General features: G+C 37.7%; 1 protein-coding gene across 4 annotated transcripts in view; it reads right to left on the reverse strand.

Moving 5' to 3' along the window:
- FER (FER tyrosine kinase) overlaps window positions 1–20,085 on the reverse strand; it is a 221,027-nt gene that overhangs the window by 140,441 nt on the left and 60,501 nt on the right. For 3 of the 4 annotated variants that reach the window (XM_068422476.1, XM_068422477.1, XM_068422478.1), the window contains 2 exons: window positions 13,964–14,086; window positions 7,650–7,839 (listed from right to left, as the gene is read on the reverse strand). In XM_068422476.1, the coding sequence (XP_068278577.1) occupies window positions 7,650–7,839; window positions 13,964–14,086 (313 nt within the window). Of the gene's footprint in view, window positions 1–2,567; window positions 2,823–7,649; window positions 7,840–13,963; window positions 14,087–20,085 lie in introns of those variants that run through there. The other variant, XM_068422479.1, reaches the window with a different exon arrangement.

Genomic DNA, 20,085 nt, shown 5'->3' on the forward strand with positions numbered 1-20,085 from the left:
GCCAAGAACTTCAAAGTGTCTGTTGAAAATCGGCTTCACCTCTTTGGATATTAGTATCTAGTATTCTTTATGGCTTAGGTCATTCAAGACATCTACATGGGACTGGCAGACATGAGTCACAGCTTGATGTCAGGCAGGATACCTTAAGCAATCTAAAAATGGCATTAATATTTATGTTCAGGCACCTGGATTCCAAGCTGACCAGAAATGTTTTGCAGCTGTCTTACTGTAGGATGACACAAAGAAAAAAAAGTCAGTGATATCTCAAACATGCTATTTTATTTATCCCACTGTTAAAGATCACCAACAGTAAAAAATGAGAACAAAAACTGATCTGGTATATATCTTAAGGGTAGTGCTCTGAAAAATAGATTAGATTGCCATTCTGGTTTCTCAGTCTGTAGCAGGTAAGAGCTTCCCTACATGGCAGAAAAGAGCAGAAGCCACAAAACAAACCATAAAATCACAGGCTTCAAATCTGGCAATAAACTACCAGTGGCACTAGACTAAAACCATAAATTCTAATTCCAATAAATATTTTATAGTAGATTTTAAGACTTTTAGAAGCATAATAATTGCCTTTAAGAACACGGCTATTTTTAACCAGCTACTTAGAAAAAAAGAAAAGGAGAGAGATGATTTAAAGCAGCCAAATTCTATCACATTATTTCCTGTGTGTTGCCTAGAGGCTATGAGAAGTTAATAATCACACTAATTGAGTCCCATCACTATGAAAAAGATGCAAGAGGCCAGTGCTGAAAATTCTGGCAGAGAATTACTACTTTCCTCCCAGAACACAGAGAAACATTCCACCACACACTGAAACAAACACTGGACACCAGTATGTGATCTCTGTTCAAAAGGAAACTTCTGAGTGAAGCTTTCACAGAGAAGATTTTGACCGAAATAACAAATCCCCAGTGGGTATGCAATGCTGCAACACTATTATGATGAAGCTTCTTCTCAAGGAAAATTGAAAGCTCTTGAAATATTTTTAGCAGTTCAAGACAAGTATATGTACTTATCTCAAGTACATATACTCTCCTTCATACAGAGAGGGTAAACTAATTGTGCACTTAAAATATTCTGAGAGTTTTGTTTACTCTGAACAAGCTACCTCCCTCCATTCCTCACAAAGTTTGCTAACACTTCTAATTTTGCCTTTGCCCAAGACTAGGTTATTGCTCAACACTTTTTGTTACATAATATGCTAACCTTAAGAAATATATAATTCGAGCCATAGTCTATGAAAAGATTACTGTCAGGTTAATCTACTTCAAAAGTTTCCAGGCACTTTCACTGGAAAGAGACTTGACAGCTCCATTGACTTTCCATCTTGTAAATTCTGGACCAGTCAGTAATACCTATGTGAGACAAAATACGACTGAGTTTATCTGTCTGTTACCTTAGTATCTCCTTTTGGATTGTTCTTCCTCTGATGTACGTCTGTCAGGCAAGCAGTATTTACAAAGAGGAGAAACAGAAGCTGGAACATACTCACTCTGAGAGCAAGAGGAACAGAGTTCATCCTCCACACTTCTAGAAGCATCTGACATTTGGAGCATTTTTGCTCCATGTTAAGTTCTGGCTGTAAGCCAGAAACACAGGTCCCAGCCAGCAAGCTTGGAAAGTGGCCCAAAGCAAAGATCCCTTAGTTGAACTTCAGCTGTCCAGGAATCCATTAAATACAACTGTTTATTTCCAAGTCTTTTATGAATTAATAGGCACAATTTCTACAACATGACTGCACTGGCAGTGTTTCCTCTGCTGAGACAAAAATGAGGGAAAGGATAAGGGTACCAATGCTGCACAGACTTACCCTGCCCTGTTTCTACTGATGAGAAACTTAAAATCTTGGAATAGCACAGTGGAAGTCTACAAGGTTTATAACCATATAAATCAAGTAACTGTGAAGGGCTCCCCTACCACTTCCTAATACATGCCCTCATATAATCTTAGTTTTACGTATGTGTCATGAGCCACAAACTAGTAGAGAATTACTTACATAGACAGATAAACAAGGGAGCTGTTTGGTGATGCATTACAAAGCATAGGAATGCCTCATTTCCTCTGAGCCAGTAAAAAAAACCCAAACCTTTTATCTCTACCATCAAGCTCTCTGCCACTGCTGCAATGGGCTGTCACAGAAGCTAACCATTTCCATGCATCTGTCTGAAAATAAAGATCCTATATAGCCTGAGACAGTATGGGAAAGGCAGACCCCCTAGAGTGTGGGTACATCTCTCAGTGGGTTATGTTTCAGGGCCTTCTGATACCTTACCTAAATGCATTTAATGAAGCATCTTTAATGACATAACCAACTCCTGGAAATGCTGTTTCATATACATGTAACTGCTATGGTTTAACCCAAGTCTGCTACCAAGCCTCACACAGCCACTTGCTCACTCTCCCCCGGTGGAATGTGGGAGAGAATCGGAAGGGTAACAGTGAGAGAACTCATAGGTTAAGATAAAGACAGTTTAATAGGTAAAGCAAAAGTGTGCACAAGCAAAGCGAAACAAGGAATTCATTCACTCCTTCCCATCAGCAAGCAGGTGTCCAGCCATCTCCAGGAAGGCAGGGCTCCACCACACATTAACAGTTACTTAGGAAGACAAACGCCATCACTCTGAATGTTCCCCTTCCTTCTTCTTCCCCCAGCTTTATATGCTGAGCATGATGCCATATGGTGTGGAATATCCCTTTGGTCAGTTGGGGTCAGCTGTCCTGGCTGTGTCCTCTCCCAGCTTCTTGTGCATCCCCAGCCTGCTCGCTGGTGGGGTGGTGTGAGGGGCAGAAAACGCCTTGGCTCTGTGTCAGCACTGCTCAACAGTAACGAAAACATCCCCGCATTATCAACAGTTTCCAGTAAAAATCCAAATCAAAGTCCATACTAGCTACTATGAAGAAAATTAACTCTATCCCAGCCAAAACCAGCACAGTAACTGACTTTAAAAAATTAAAAATGTACAAATTTATTAAATTTGTCAATTATTATTTTAGTGAGAATCCTGAAAACATTTGCTTTAAACCCAAACCTGCAGGGGAAGGCTCTAGGACTACTGGTTTGTTGATTACACTATTAGAAGGAGCACTGAGTCAAAAGCAGGGATGGAAATATAAAGTATTCACATTAGGAAAATAAAAAAGTACTTTTAGAATAATTCACAAATAATGAAACTACCACTTTAGCACTGTTTCATGCATCTAGTATTTTTTCTTCCATAACCACTGAGAACTTTTTATTTACCACAATCTTCACCAAAAACTGGCTTATCTTACTTTTACAGCAATCACTGAGAATAGCATCTCTGAAGCCCTTTAAAAAAGAATGACAAATAGTAAAACCAATTAGATATGCAGTGAACTTTTCTATTTTTTTCCTTTTGGATAATCCTGCTACAATAGATAAAACCAGAATTCAGAAATGTAAAATCTCTTACTAATACCTATTTTCTGTTACCCCACTGTGTACAGTTTTAAGCATGGCACTCTCCTGGAATGATGCATTAATAGCTAGATCCATCCCAGTGGCTGTACCATAATATGATGCTTCACCTTCCTTTTGCCCTGTGTACCTTTCATGAGTTCATGTTACCAGAGACATTACTGTCTCATTCCTGACTCATCTGTATTCCAGAGCCTTCCATCCTGACTACCAAGCTGGACTGGAAGTCCTTTAAGGAACATATGGGGAAAGAACAGTGACTTTGTGCTGTTGCTCCATGGGCGGTATAGCTGCGCAGCTCTTCTTGTTGGCTTACCTGCTGTTGAAGACCATGCATTAGGGTCTTTCTACATTACTGTTGTATTTTATTATTTGTAAAAAACCTCAAAAAAATCAGAACAAAACAAAACCAAATCATCACTTCAGATTATTTAGATGTTAGACAGAAGAGAACACAAATTTTTTGCTCCACATTTCTATGTCTCATGCATTTTTTAAACATATGTAATGATGAAAAATTTTGATTATTCAGTCGTAACTAGTCTTCTGGTACTGAGCTCCACCTGCTGACAAGTCTTTCAAGTATTGCAGAGCCTGCACACCACATCTCAGTTTTAGCAGTGGTTACAGTATAATGCTGCAGTAAGCAAAATAAATCTATATGAAACATTTCTATAGTGAGAAAACCATATAGTTTTAAATAAATATTCTTTCAAATAATGGGTTTGCATTTTTATAATGCTTGGTTTTACCATGTAAGGAAAAAGGAGATGACATATTATTGTTGCATACAGATTTCATTGTATTATTGCTAAACAAAAGGAATTACTATTTTATATTTACTAAATCTATTGCCAGGCTTAAGGTTTCCTATTCTGTAACAATTTCCAAGTCAATACTGATGCTGTAATTTTAAAGTCTGACTACGAAATGCAAACTACCATCACTGTACTTAATTATCTGAGTAAATGTTTAACTGGCACTGCAATATTCCAAATATTCCTGATGTTTTTGTTTTTATATTAGACATATAAAAGTTTTGTTGTTGTTGTTTTCTTTGTTTTAATTATGGTGGACTACTGCCATGCTCTGCTGATCATATTAATAGCAAGAATAGCATATGCATCTTAAGACAAATGACAGGCCACACATCCATTGACTGAACATCTAAACACTGAAAAGTTAGTTCAAGTTTCCAGTTACTAGTTAATTTTTGTAAAGCAACCTACTATATAACAATTTGGATACTACAACATTTTAGCAAAAAACCATCTGTCAAGGAATAAACAGTTTTTTCTTAGTATCTATCTCCTTACGTCAATATAAGTATAGAAGAAAAAGTTAACTATGATTCTCCCAATTACATAGTGCATAGTTACATAACTGCCTAACTCTAAGGGGCTCAAAGATATTATTTTAAACTTGTAGCACCTTCAGCATTAAAATTACCTCTGACTTGCATGGTTATCTCAGTAGAAAGGTATAAATGCTAGAAACAAGAAAATATGTTTTGCTTTTCCACTTATGATTCCAAAATTGTTAAATGCAATGTTCAGGAATGGCCAAAAATAGAATTGTTTTAACTCCTTACTATGCTATTATGCTTGAACAAAACAGAATCATCCAGCAATTTCCTTTTTTTGTTAAAATGTGTACATGAACACCAATACACAGGTAACATTCTACAAACAATAAAATATATTGACCAAACCAAACTATCTTGAAGATACTAACAAAATATGAAACTTCCTACAGTTGAACAGAAGCAAAAAAAGAACAAGGAAATAACGGAAGTTATAACACATATATAACATAACACTGTCTATAAAACCACATGAAACAGCATTTCAGAATTTCATTCCTTGTTAGTATTATATTGTACTGTTACCTAATGTAAGAGATGGAAAACAAAACAATCTGCACACCATTCCACTGTGAAATTGGCTGTATTTATATGATACCATATATTGGCTGTATTTATATGATGCCACATAAATACTTAAGAGGCATGAAACTTTATAAAGTTGTTTTGTATATCATATTTTTAATTTTCAATTACCAAAAAAAAATCCACTTGTGACCAAATACACAAAAATCTACTTCATATGCATACAGACAACACAAGCCAATTATTATTTTGTCATTCCTAGGAAAAAAATTTGTAAAACAAGTGTTTATGATGAATTTCTGAAAAGGAATAAATAACCACATTCAAATGTAGTATCAGAAAACATTTAGGTGAACTGCTTTTAGATAAAGAGGAGAAACCTAAGTGGATTTATAGCTGAAGAAACAACGATCCTCCTGAATGACAGCAGGATGAGCATCACCAGCAGGACCATTTCATTTCTGATCATTTAGCATCTGTATAATTTTAAGGAGTTTCACTAAAAAAAAATCCCATCATAAAAATCATCAGGTTGCTTATTTATAGAAAGAGCCCTTCAATGTACTATTTTTTCATCTTGCAATACAGTCAAGACTGCTCTCTCAAGGTACTGCTATTTGAAAAGTTTAATCTAGACTGCAGCTGTATCTACCACTTTTTAGTCAATTTTACTAGCACAGGTTATCAATTTAATAGTTAAACAAAACTTAAGTGGTATTTGCCTGTCTTAAATAACTTACTCAAGGGAAACCACCCAGCACTTAAGACATATTCCATTATTGTTCATGGTGCATACAAACTATAAGACTAAATCCTATGAAGACAAAATAGCGATATTTTTCTTACTCTTGGTACACTTAATATATGCAAAAATGTATTTCTTGCATCATTCTAGAAACCTCAGTATGTACCTCCTCCAGAAAAAAAAAAAAAAAAAGATAAATTATCATAGATAACTTTTATTCCAAAAAAATTAAGAGATCAGAATTCTTCACTGTGTGTTGTACATATATGCAAGGATTATTTTCTGCCACCCATTGAAAAAGAGATTTGGACACCAGAAGAGAGACTTTAGTAATCTTGAACTGAGGTAAAAGAATACTATTCTCTTGATTAGATTCATCATCTCAACTAACCCTTACAGACAATATTCACTAGCACTACTACAGGATATTACATGAACTAATAAGATAGCCTACACCAAAGAGATTCCAAGCTTCCTAAACTTTCACAATCATTACCCTGATCCTTCCTTTCTCCTTCTCCATTTTTTTTGTGCTTTATCAACTCCTCCTAGATCATGACAAGCATACAAGCTTTGTAAAATAATGTTTTGTACCAGTGAAAAGGGCAACCACCTGCTAGTGCCTTGTAAATATTAAACAGTAGTAGTGGAAGCAAGAGAATACTGACTATTAAGTACAATTGTAGAATGGAAATGGAAGAAAAAAACAAACTTGGTTCCACAAATAGAGAGACAAAACAAAAGCATTCCTGTCAGATACAACCATTTCATCATCATTTCACTGAGCTACTGCTCCGTGGGCCACAAGAAATGGCAAGCTAAACCTCTAAAGAAAACAAGCCACAAGCATCTCCTATGTGTCAAACCTAATCCATAAAAGAAAACACTACTGCTTGTCCCTCTAGTAAACAGGGACTGTTTGTTCACTTTTTTTATCTGGCCTATCTCTACACATAGCTGCATACAATTGAGAAAAGGAAGTCACATAAAATATTAGCAAAGTACTTATTTAAATTACATGGGGTCTCATCAATACCACAAAAAGTTTCTTTTGATTATTAAGAGCATGTAAACATTTAAAAATAAGTTGCAAAGAAACCAGTGTTTGTTTCTGTTTAAAGAGTAATTACAGTACAAAAAAAATCATTTCTCAATTACACAATGTGTGCAGTGATTCCAATAGCTTTTACTGTTAGTTTTCTATCTACAGCTGTGAACATATTTCTTCAAAACAGCCAATGAAATTACCTATAGCTACTCAATCATGTTTACTTAATCTATTTAAGGATTTACACTTGTGATTATAAAACAATCTAATAAGAATCTAAGCATCAAGCGTGCAGAAGACCAAACCAAGTCCACAGACATACAGAGGGTGTTACAAGTTATTGTAACTTAAAAAAAAAAAAAAATCACACAACAGAACTGTTTTCCTAAACAAGTCTCCACAAGTACAAAGTGAAGTTTATACACTTCAGTCATCCCTGTGAATATCTTGAGACTCGGATCGCATGACTAAAGTACAATAAGAAGGCTGCACAATGGAGTAAAACAGATGTAAAACTTACGATAGAAGTGACTGATCTGGCATCTTCTTCATAATTCACAACAGGTGGTGGCTCTTTCCCATCATTGTCTTGAACCTTTTGTTCCAGTAGCTCTTTCTGGGCTGCAAATTTTGCCTCAGAGCATCTTAATTGCTGAACTGTTTGCTTAAGTTCTTCCAGTGCTTGCTTTTGGCTCAGCAAGAGTACAATACTGCAGAGAAAAATAACAAACAATTTAAAACTATACAGGATTTAAAATACATACTTTGTCTATGAAAGATAAAAAACAAACCCAACATTTTCAATATTGGAACCTATTTTCTTTTTTTCACTTTATCCATTAATTCAATGAATTTTACTAAACTTTTATAAGCGACAGCATGAAAATTCCTCTATGGAATTATTTGTTCAAAGGCATAAACACATGAAGTGAGTCTAGAAAATTTTCAAAGCTACAGGACAATGCAAGCAAATACCTAATTTGCCATTCTCTTCTCTCAATCTATCACAAAAATAATGTTGTAATAAAAATAGATGAAACGACTGGTTTTGTACACTTTTGATTGAATTTATAAACACTAGGGTTCCTCATCCTTTAGAGATGAAATACATTTTTAGATTATGACAAGCAGACCACTTAGAACATCTACAGGTACCTAGATGACTATTATCCCTAAGAACTGTCAAAAGCAAAGATGGACAGAAGCTGCCTAACAGACAGAATGATCCACAGTACAACACAGATGCCCTTAAAAGCACTCAGCTGGAGCCCAGCAACATGTGGCCTATAAAGAGATGCAGAGTTCTCAGAGTCGGCAAGAACAGATGAAGGAGGTAGAAGGACAAGAACTATGAAGAATGAAAACAGTGTAAAGAAAAATCACAGTATTCTGTCACTCTATATCTTCAGGATAATCCCTGGAAGACAGACCTTCCTGCAAGCCCTACCCTCGGAGAAAAAAAAGAAATTTAAAAGTCATTAATATTGAGATTGTTCCTTCACAAACTGATACTGAGCTAAATGACTATTCAAACAGGTTCCAAAGTGATAAAGGAACCATCTGTCATAAAATCCTCATTGGCAGAAAAAGATAAAAACCATATCCCTATAGATGAGCATTGTACGAAGTCACCAAAGAACAGAACTCTTTACAACCAGCAGAATTATCATTCATGTAAAAAGGATAAGTATGATGTATGTAGACACAAGTAAAGGACCTGAAACTGCAGTTTGGCATGAGACTGCACACATTTAACACCATCATACAGAGAACTGAACAATTATCCTGCCATTATACACAAGATAATATTCTTTCATTTGGTCCTCATTATGAAAGAAAAAAAGAGACCACCCTGTGAAAAGGATGGCCTTACACCATCAGTGGGGCTTTGGTGAATACACATTGGCTAGAATTACAACATCCCAAACACTGAATGGTTTCAAGTCATCATGATCCTGAGACAACAAGACATACCCTGCAAGTTAAAAGTCACACGCTATTCTCTTTCCTGAACTGTGGCAAGATGGATTATTGTCTACTTGGTTTACTCAAATCCGACATAGAATACTCTCCATTCCATCTATGCATGAGGAATTAGAATCTATAAAATTACTTGCCTATTGCTTGCATGAGTGCAAATTTTATAGTCTTTGTGGCCAGCCAGAGCTACTAGCAGCCTCACAGAATGAGATCTGGTGTGAAGAATTCTTGCAAGAACAGAAGAGAGCAGTAAGTTGGGAAGTGGTAAAAAGGTGAAACGAACCAAAACCCAAATATTCAACATGCTATCATGTTGGGAGGGCAGATGGAATGCTTGACATACACATATATAAATAAAATTTAATTAAAACACTCTGTGTTGCAGGTGATATTGTCATTTGAAGGCGGAAAGGGATATTGGTGCCAGGATAATATTACCAATACAGCTAAATATTGAGGAAGAACACAAAATCAGAGGCCTCAAGATACACTTCTGTACATGCCTTAATGAAAAGTGCAGTACGTGCAAAGATCAATTTGAGGTCTTGCCAGAATTAGACACCAAGAAATACTATCAAGCCCCAACTCAGACTGCCGTTGCAAAGTCTGTGAACAACTCAGAACTTGCGGTACTGAAGCTGTGTCAGAAAGAAGTCCAAACTGTTTCAAGTGAAGAGACAGAAAACATGATTTTGCAGACTTTTACCATCATTTTGCCCACATAAAGCAGACAAGGAGATTTCCTCAGCACTGAAGGGTGAAGCTCAGCACCTTGGGTGAGGCTCAACAATAACATAGATTCTAGAGCTCTTGCATTTGGAGGGGACCTTCTCACTTCCTTTCCTGATGATAGACTTGCATTGCACCAACAGAATGACCTCTGGCTCAAAGAGGCAAGCTTTCATTTATTGCTCAACTACCTTTACCTTTCACCTTGTCTTGCAGCACTGAGGCCAGTGCAACATGCTATGACAGCAGTTAAGAACATGCAACAGTTGGATGAGATCTTCTAGGGACCATGAGTACATGCAAAAACATCCTAATCACTCTGCACTGCAGTTAAAAGGTGAAAATGGAGTCTGTCGGAGGAAGGCATGACCAAGGACAAACCAGAACTGAAGTGATTTCATGGAAATGTTTATCTTACAACTAGAAATCTAAGCCAGATTTCATGCCTTTTAATAAGATCTACAGGTACTGGTAGAGTCTGAACTGAAATAATCTCCTCAACACCACAAACATCTGCCACAGGATCAGTCAAAGGAGCCTACCCACAGCAAGAAACACAGGCATGGCCTGAACTATTTTCAGAGAGAGATAACTGATAACAAAACAATACAGTGGAAAAACAAAGAAATCGCCACAAACCACCACAAAATTCATCTAGTTCAAATAGAGTTTATCCTTTAAGTAGCATACAGCAAGGAAAGTAGGTCAAGATCCAAAAAACTGGAAAATATGCTGTAAGTACATGTGAACTTCACCAAAGAAAGAACAGGAAAGTATCTAATCAAAACATTGATATCATATACATACATAAAGTTTTGGATATGAATGAAATACTATCCAATGTACCAAGTGACAAGATGCCTTCAACGAAGAGCTTCAAGACTTCTTCAGTGAATGAAGACAGGATTACCCAAGGGCTTGCATTCCAATTCACTGGTATTGTAAACTAATATTTATGACCAAGTTCGTAAGGTTATGACTGATTGCAACAAGAATCAGAAAAACATCACTACAGACAGAAGGTTTCTTTATCTGTTGTATTAACTTCAGTTCAGACTGGGATATGAGTATTTTTTCTAACCAGTGGTAGAACAAACCTAACGATCTTGCCCAAGAATGATTCTTTATAATAATGTTTTATTAATGAAACTACAATACTCATTAATCCCTAGCCTTCATTATTTACTACACAGTACTACCGGGTATCAGATCTACATTCAGTTTTATAAAGTAAATGCAACAAAGAATGAACTTAACCTGATGAGTTCCAAACATGCTATTGCATAAGAAAGAGTACGTGTTGTGCATGACTCCGACAAAGACTTTCACAAAATTATATCTACACAATGTACTTCATCAGAGAGGCAATCTGAACTGACTCCTCTTCTTCCATCAAGATGAAGTTATAATGCTAATCAAAGGTCCAGTTCTTGAACCATCCCAACACTATGACAATTATATTAAACTAATGGAGCTGCTCAGTTCTCGAATCATAGAATCATAGAATGTCCTCACTTGGAAGGGACCCACAAGGATCACCGAGTCCAACTCCTGTCCCAGCATAGGACAACCCCAGAATTCACACAATGTGTCTGAGGGCATTGTCCAAATGCTTCTTCAATGCTGTCAGGCTTGGCGCCATGACTGCTTCCCTGGGGAGCCTGTTCCAGTGTTCCACCACCGTCAGGGTGAACAACCTTTTCCTAATACCCAACCTAAACCTCCCCTGGCATATCTTCCTGCTATTCCCTCGAGTTCTGTCACTGGTCACCAGAGTGAACAGGTCAATGCCTACTCCCCTCCACTTCCCCTTGTGAGGAAGTTATAGACCGCAATGAGGTCTCCCCTCAGTTTTCTCTTCTCCAAGCTGAACAGACGTAGTGACTTCAGCCACTCCTCATGCGGCTTCCCCTCTAAACCATTCACCATCTTTGTGGCTCTCTTCTGGACACTCTCTAGTATCTTCATATCCTTTTTATACTGTGGTGCCCAAAACTGCACACAGTACTCAAGGTGAGGCTGCACCAGTGCAGAGTAGAGCGGGACAATCACCTCCCTTGACCAGCTATGCTTGATGCACCCCAGGACACAGTTGTGCCTCTTGGCTGCCAGGGCACACTGTTGGCTCATGTTCAACTTGCCATCAACCAGAACCCCCAGATCCCTTTCAGCAGGGCTGCCCTCTAGCCTCTCGTTTCCCAGTCTGTATGTACATCTGGGATGTACAGTCCTGGTTAACTGGAGAAGTTCCAGCTGACTGGAAATTACCAAATGTAATGCCCATCTACAAGAAGGGCCGGAAGGATGATCCAGGGAACTATAGGCTTGTCAGCCTGACCTCGGTGCCAGGCAAGGTGATGGAACAGATCATCCTGAGTGCCATTACACGGCACATGCAGGACAATCGGGGCATCGGGGCCAGCCAACATGGATTCATGAAAGGCAGGTCCTGCTTGACCAACCTGGTCTCCTTCTATGACCAAGTGACCCGCTTAGTAGATGAGGGCAGGGCTGTGGATGTAGTCTATCTAGACTTCAGTAAGGCATTCGACACTGTCTCCCACAGCATCCTCCTAGACAAACTGGCTGCCCGGGGCTTCGATGGGTGGACTCTTCGATGGGTTAAAAACTGGCTGGATGGCCGAGCCCAGAGAGTGCTGGTGAATGGGGCAAAGTCCAACCGGCGGCCAGTCACTAGCGGTGTTCCCCAGGGCTCAGTTCTGGGGCTGGTGCTGTTCAGTATCTTTATAGATGATCTAGACGTAGGGATTGAGTGCACCCTCAGCAAATTTGCAGATGACACCAAGCTGGGTGGCAGCGTCGATCTGCTGGAGGGTAGGAACGCCCTACAGAGGGATTTGGACAGGTTAGATAGATGGACCAAGACCAACGGCATGAGGTTCAACAAGAACAAGTGCCGGGTCTTACACTTCGGCCACAACAACCCCATGCAGCGCTACAGGCTGGGGGAAGAGTGGTTAGAAAGTGGCCCGGCGGAAAGAGACCTGGGGGTGCTGATCGGCAGCCGGCTAAACATGAGCCAGCAGTGTGCCCAGGTGGCCAAGAAGGCCAATGGCATCCTGGCCTCTCTTAGGAATAGTGTAGCCAGCCGGTCTAGGGAAGTGATCGTCCCTCTCTACTCGGCACTGGTGAGGCCCCACCTTGAGTACTGTGTCCAGTTCTGGGCCCCGCACTTCAAGAAAGATGTTGAGGTGTTGGAGCGAGTCCAGAGGAGGGCGACCAAGCTGGTGAAGGGTCTGGAGGGTCTGACCTACGAGGAACAGCTGAGGGAGCTGGGGTTGTTTAGCCTGGAGAAGAGGAGGCTCAGAGGTGACCTTAGTGCAGTCTACAACTACCTGAAGGGAGGTTGTAGTGAAGTGGGAGTTGGCCTCTTCTCCCGGGCAACTAGTGATAGGACAAGAGGACACAGCCTCAAGCTTCACCAGTGGAGGTTCAGGTTGGACATTAGGAAGAATTTCTTTTCAGAAAGGGTTATTAGACATTGGAATGGGCTGCCCAGGGAGGTGGTGGAGTCACCATCTCTAGATGTGTTTAAGAAAAGACTGGACATGGCACTTAGTGCCATGGTCTAATTGACAGGGTGGTGTCAGGGCAACAGTTGGACTCGATGATCCCTGAGGTCTCTTCCAACCTGGTTGATTCTGTGATTCTGTGATTCTGTAACAGCTCCTCCCAATTTTGTGTCATCAGCAAACTTGGATAGTAGTCCTTCAAATCCTGCACCCAAATCATTAATGAAGATATCGAAGAGCACTGGCCCCAAGATGGATCCCTGAGGAAACCCACTGGTCACCAGCCCGACGTAACTCCATTTACTATAACTCTTTGAGCCCTACCCGTCAGCCAATTGTTCACCCATTGCATTATGTGTTTATCCAGCTGTATGCTGGACATTTTGCCCAGGAGGATACTGAATTAGGATCTGCAAAGAGTAAGGGTTATTTTAAAGATGGAAAACTAACTTATTGCTATTTTTCACCATAATCACCTCTCACAAAAGCAAAACAAGATTAGTGGAGGTTATTTCTTATTTAAGTCACAGGAATTGCATTATAGATGCTTTTCCCTCAAATTATTGTATTTTAAAATTTCATTTCAACTTACTCAGACTTCTTTTCACAAGTCTTGGAGGACTCTTCTATTTTTTTCTCTAGTTCCAAGACAAGTTCCTCTTTGCTCAAAAGGGTTTGTTGTGTCTGAATGAGTTCTTCTATTACTGTTTTTAACCTGTAAGACATAGATTTCAGAAACCCACATTGTGAACACACAAACTGTATATATTTGGGAACGTTGTAATTTTTTTTCCTGAAAATGAAAAGGAGCACTACTCTCTAAATTATCTTACTCAGTGCTTTGTCTTCTTTTTTTGTGGATATACCGTTATGTTATGCTATTAACCCATATTATTACAGATTCCATACTAGCCTCTGTATACATACAAGGTTACAGAATGATCTGCTGCTTGCAGTCTCTCCTATCAAGAAATTTTTTTCCAGAATGTGTGATGAGTTCTGTGAATTAATACCTTCCTAATATATTAATACCTTCCTAATATATTACTAATTTATGAGATGCTTTATGAAAGATGAAAGCGTTCCAAATCTTGAGGCACATGTTAAATAAACACACATAATCAGTAGTTGGGCTATATTCACCCCTAGAAATAACAAAAATACAAATGGACACTTTCTCTTACCAGAGTGATCTATATCTTTTTCTCTACAATTAACTTTTTTAAAGCCACACAATCTTTGGCAATGGTTAACCCAAAGGAAAGATAAAACTTTTACAAGAACACTCAATACGAAGAGAGAAGGGGTTATTGCACATTAAAACCATTACTGACACTTTGCAATTATGCTGGCAAACACTCCAATAACCAAAAAGACAACAAACGTACAATAACATTTGCACTGTGAACAACGCAGATAAATGGCTTACATAATGATGACTTCTAAAATGCATATCAAAATATATACATTGACTTCAAGCAACTGTTAAGCCAGGAGAACATTTTTTTTTTTTAATAAATAAATAAATAAACATGTACAGCTCATTTCCTTCTTGGCATTCAATCTATCTATCTTTAACTATTCTACTCTGCTTCCCCTGTATTGTCAAGCCTAATTTCAATAAAAAAGTTATCGATGTAAAGAGTGGAACAAAGGCAAAATACATGGAGTACTTACTGCTGTACAGATCTATTGCCCGATACCATTCCAGTTTGGGGAGTGGCACAGAACGACAAGTGAGAGTAACTTACATGGACTCTAGATATCTAGGAGCCACGTTCCACGTCCTTATATACCAAACTGAATGATTAGATTCTAAACATGGAATTAGTTCTCTCTCCTCCCAGTATATTTTACACAATGTTGATTAAACATATTCTTTATTTAGACAGTCCTGGATCTTATCTTGGAAGACTTAAATTAATATAAAAAAGGAATAAACTGAACAATAGAATTTTATTTCCCAAATGAACAAGCATCTGCATGTGTTTATTTTGAGATACGGGAAACACCTAAAACATTCTCTCAAAGTAATATCCCCACAGCTCCCGTTTTAATAAACATTTTTATTGTTTTTAGGCTGTCACAATCCACATGCTGAACTTCTCAGAAACGACAACTTTCTTACACTGGGTCTCCAATTTAATATCAGCTAACTTTTTTCTTTTAATACCTTGCTAAAAAGGTAATTACCGATTTGGTAACTGCAGATACTGCTTTTTGATCAGCTTTCTAAGCAAAATTTTAATCAACATTGTAATGGCTTAACAATAGATTTACAGGAAGAAGATGTTTAATCTAATGATCAAGCACCAATATTCAAGAAACTAAAATCAAATTAATAAGATTACTCATCACTGGAAGGTATGAGCATATACATACAGAAACAACACATTAAAATATTTTACCATTTCAAAAATATCAGACTTTATATTGCAGCATCAGATTCAAATAGAAAATTGATGTAGTTCTCTCTAAAACTTCTGAGGTACTTTAGGATGTTTGATTTTATCTTAGAGAAAACAAAAGAAAGGAACCATATACACACTAAACTAACTTGTCTCCTTGTATTCAACCTCTATTTTTTGTTTTAAACAGTAATTTTTACTCAAACTGGACAGAACTGACATCTCTGCATCTGCCTTGCTTGTGTATTGGCTTGCTTGTGGTTTGTCAAAGGAAGTTTCTTGTGGTCTTGTATTTGCCTCCTGGATCAAACCAGTTTACAAAAGAGTTTTTATTACTAACCAGTTAGTCATTATAATCCTTATTAGCTTTAACAACCACACAATCCCAAATTGGCAGGTTTCAATGTCATGAGAACACATAAAATGAGACTAAAAAAAATATAGAAAGCATACGTCTTCGAACTGGGTTCTGGCTACCTGGAAAGCCGCCTTTCAGATTTCTTTAGTCATTAGCACCGTTCTGCCTCAAACATCAATACAAATAAATGCTTGTGCTTACAGAACTAATACTTCAGAAGATGTTTTTAAATTAATTTGGGTATTAGTTCATATGCCCACTGATCAGCACTTATTCCATTACGGTTGCCTCCTCTCAGTTTTTAATGCAAGCATCTTCAAAGCATAAACTTTTATTCTGTTACACTTTTCAGAATATCTCAATATCAGTGACAGTCATCAACATTTATTAGGAGACACCATACCTCTCTCATTACTTAGAAAGGTTGGCTAGTCAACACTGACTTTTAACTACCTCCCTTTGTCAAAACTTTATTCATAAATACAAAACCTACATAAAAATGTAAAAGTGAGCCAGTTTTCTCATCGTTTTTCCTTAAAATACATTTTATGAAAACCTTTAAAGGGTAATGTATGTAAAGCTGTCATTTTTCCTTTACATACTCAATAAAAAACCTGATTCAACCAGAAATGAACATACATCTTTGAATCTATCACAAGTCTGTGAAATAAATCCACTATGTGTACCGGATATATTATATTTGGTAGATACTAAAGGTAGTTCCTCTGCAGAAACATAACGATGTAGTATTTTGAAGATCCAAGGCTATGACCTCAATACTAAAGATCAACAAATTTCTATTGTTTCAGCACATACAGTAAGATTTTTTTATAAGTCATAATCTATGGATGAAGGATGTAATATACTTATCTTACCAGTGAATTTCTAGTAAACACAGTAAGATGATGCAAATACACGTGGGTTTTTTTTGGCTGTAGTGGTTTTAAAGCAAGACTGTAACAAAACATATCTAAAACACAGTTAAAGTATATAAGCAAAGGCAATTAGAGAGAACTAAGCAGTTATAAAAGAAAGGATTCCCACCTGCACTAAAAAGCAATTAAAAAACAGGATGAAGACAGTAAGAATAAACAGCTTTTATAGTGTCAGGAGCTAGTGGGGCGTCACAAAAATCTGCGCTGCTTAACATGTTCATAATAATCCAAATAAAAGGACAGTTTAAAAATTGGCAAAGAATGCTGACCGTACAGTGTCATTTGAGGTAGAAGGAAGAGGCTGAACATGAAGAATACAGAAGGATTATTCTGGATCTTATGATACTCAATAACTGGACTGCTATTTAGAAGCTTAATTTCAAGGCATATTGAAATATGCAAATATACAGGGAGAAAAACAACCCAAAGCTTTATTTATGCAGTGAATGGTTCTAAGCTGTTACCACTCAGAAATGAGATCTTGGAATTACAGCAGATTATTCCATGAAAACACTGGCTTGATACACTGCAGTGGTCAGAAAATCAAAAAGAATGATTCTCTGGGATTTGTTAAAAACAAAGCAGAACAAGAACACAGGAAACCTCATTATGCCTCTCTCTAAACTATGCATCTGAATTACTTGCACAGTTCTGGTCATTCATCTCAAAAACAATACAGTAACCTTGAAAACATTCAAATAAAGATGACAAGCTTGATAAGGGATATGTAAGTTTTGTGAAAGGACAAACTAAAGATGGCTCTGAAAAAGATATCACCGAGTATGAGTATGACAGAAGTTTAAAATATCATGAACAGAAAGGAATAGATTGTTCCTATTCTCTTCCAAAACAAGAGCTTAAGAGTCATAAAACAAAACTAAGAAGTAGCAGGTTCACATACTACAAAATTAATCTCTGAAATTCCTTGACCAAAAATTCTGTGGACAACAGATACTTCTACATACTGAAACTGTCTGGACAAAGCCATGAAAGAAAAATACAGCTAAGGCTATTATAAAGCTACCCCTACGGTTACTACAAACAAACACTCCTTCTGTCTTGAAACATTTCTGAGCTGAAAATTATGGGAGGCTGACACATCATTCTGAGGAAATAGCATTGCACCATCATCTTGTTCTTGTTCTCCTCCCTAGTCTTTTCCCTGTTGGCTAATGTAAGAGAGAAGAAAGTTGGTTAGGTCAACTCTTGGTCTCACCTAATACAGTTAAACATTTTGCTCAGAGTCCTAGTATCATCTATACCAGAAAGTGAACACCTTAGAGACAGCAACACCTGAAAGAGCTATTTGATTCCTTTTCCAAAAAATAGTATCACACCATAAAATTCCTGTCAAATTCACAAAATAATTTAAAGTGGATGAATATAAGATTTGTAGCAGGAAGCACTGGAAATTGTATTGAAAATGTATATATGTAGGCAAATATGCAGACACACATCTATAAACACAAATATGCATTTAATCAGAATAATTTACTAGAAAAGGAGCATTTCATCTCTTTCACTTAGACATACTGATGTCTTATTTCTAAAAAATGGGATACAGAAGACAAGCCAAACAAGAAGTTACTTCTCTTCTTGAGCTATGGAAGGCAGGATCTTTGAAAACCTGTAATACTTTATTGAAAAGGGAGACTTCATAGAATCACAGAATGGTTTTGGTTGAAAGGGACCTTAAAGATCATCTAGTTCCAATCCCCCTGCCACAGTCAGGGACACCTTTCCACTAGACCAGGTTGCTGAAAGTCCCATCCAACCTGGCCTTAAACACTACCAGGGAGGGAGCAGCCACAACTTCTCTGGGCAACCTGGTCCAGTGTCTCACTAACCTCACACGAAAGAATTGCTTCCTAATATCTCATCTAAATGTACCCTCTCTCAGTTTAAAACCATTCCTCCTCGTCCTATCACTACATGCCCTTATAAAAAGTCCCTCTCCAGCTTTCTTGTAGGCCCCCTTCAGATACTAGAAGGCTGCAATAAGGTCTACCTGGAGCCTTCTCCAGGCTGAAGAGCCCCAGCTCTCTCAGCCTGTCTCCATAGGAGCGGTGCTCCAGCCCTCTGATCATTTTCATAGCCCTCCTCTGGACCCGCTCCAACAGGTCCACATCTTTCCTGTACTGAGGACTCCAGAGCTGGATGCAATACTCCAGGTGGGGTCTCACAAAAGCAGAGTAGAGAGGGAGAACTACCTCCCTCAACCTGCTGGCCACGCTTCTTTTGATGCAACCCAGGATACGGTTGGTATATATATTTTTCCTGTTACTGAGCTGAAGTACCTCTAGATGTACAACATTTACATAGTTTAAACACACATAATCTCTATTTAGTAATAACGCAGAACATATTATAAACAACATGTTTAAAGGAAAGGGAGGGGCTTTAATTATCAAGGGATCCTTTCATAAGAAAGATGAAGCTGCTTTGGAGCTAAGGAGGAGTCTGACAAAGGAGGCTGAAACTTCATATGAAAAAGGCTATTTCAATACCTATTAAGGAACAAATTTATGGAATGTAATCAAATTGCATGGGAAAAAAAGAGAGGATGATTAATGACCTTGAAAAGGAATTAATAAAATCCAGAGATTCTGTGATGTTGAGAAAACACAGGGACTAGAATAATCTGCAGACGACACTGCAATGTGTTTATGTCTGAAATACCTCACTACTATTAGGACTCGCTATGATTTTGGTTTTCATAAAAACCTACAAGAAATAAGGCTCATCGTTTGATTCAGCAGATGAAAATTTTTTAAAAAATAAAAAAAAAAACCACAACACCCCACTGACATCTTACTTGGATCAGTTAGCTTTCTAAAGGAAGAAAACTTCAAATAAGTCAAACATGGACTGAAATACAGTAGAGACAATAAAAACATCATCCACCAATGAAATTCTGAATTTTCCATTTTAAATTGCTATGATCAATATAAAAAAATTAAATGTACAATTAATAGTTGCAATCTTATAAGTGACTGCATCAGATCATTTTATG

This window comes from Nyctibius grandis, chromosome Z (genome assembly GCF_013368605.1).
Source record: "Nyctibius grandis isolate bNycGra1 chromosome Z, bNycGra1.pri, whole genome shotgun sequence".
NCBI lineage: Eukaryota > Metazoa > Chordata > Aves > Nyctibiiformes > Nyctibiidae > Nyctibius > Nyctibius grandis.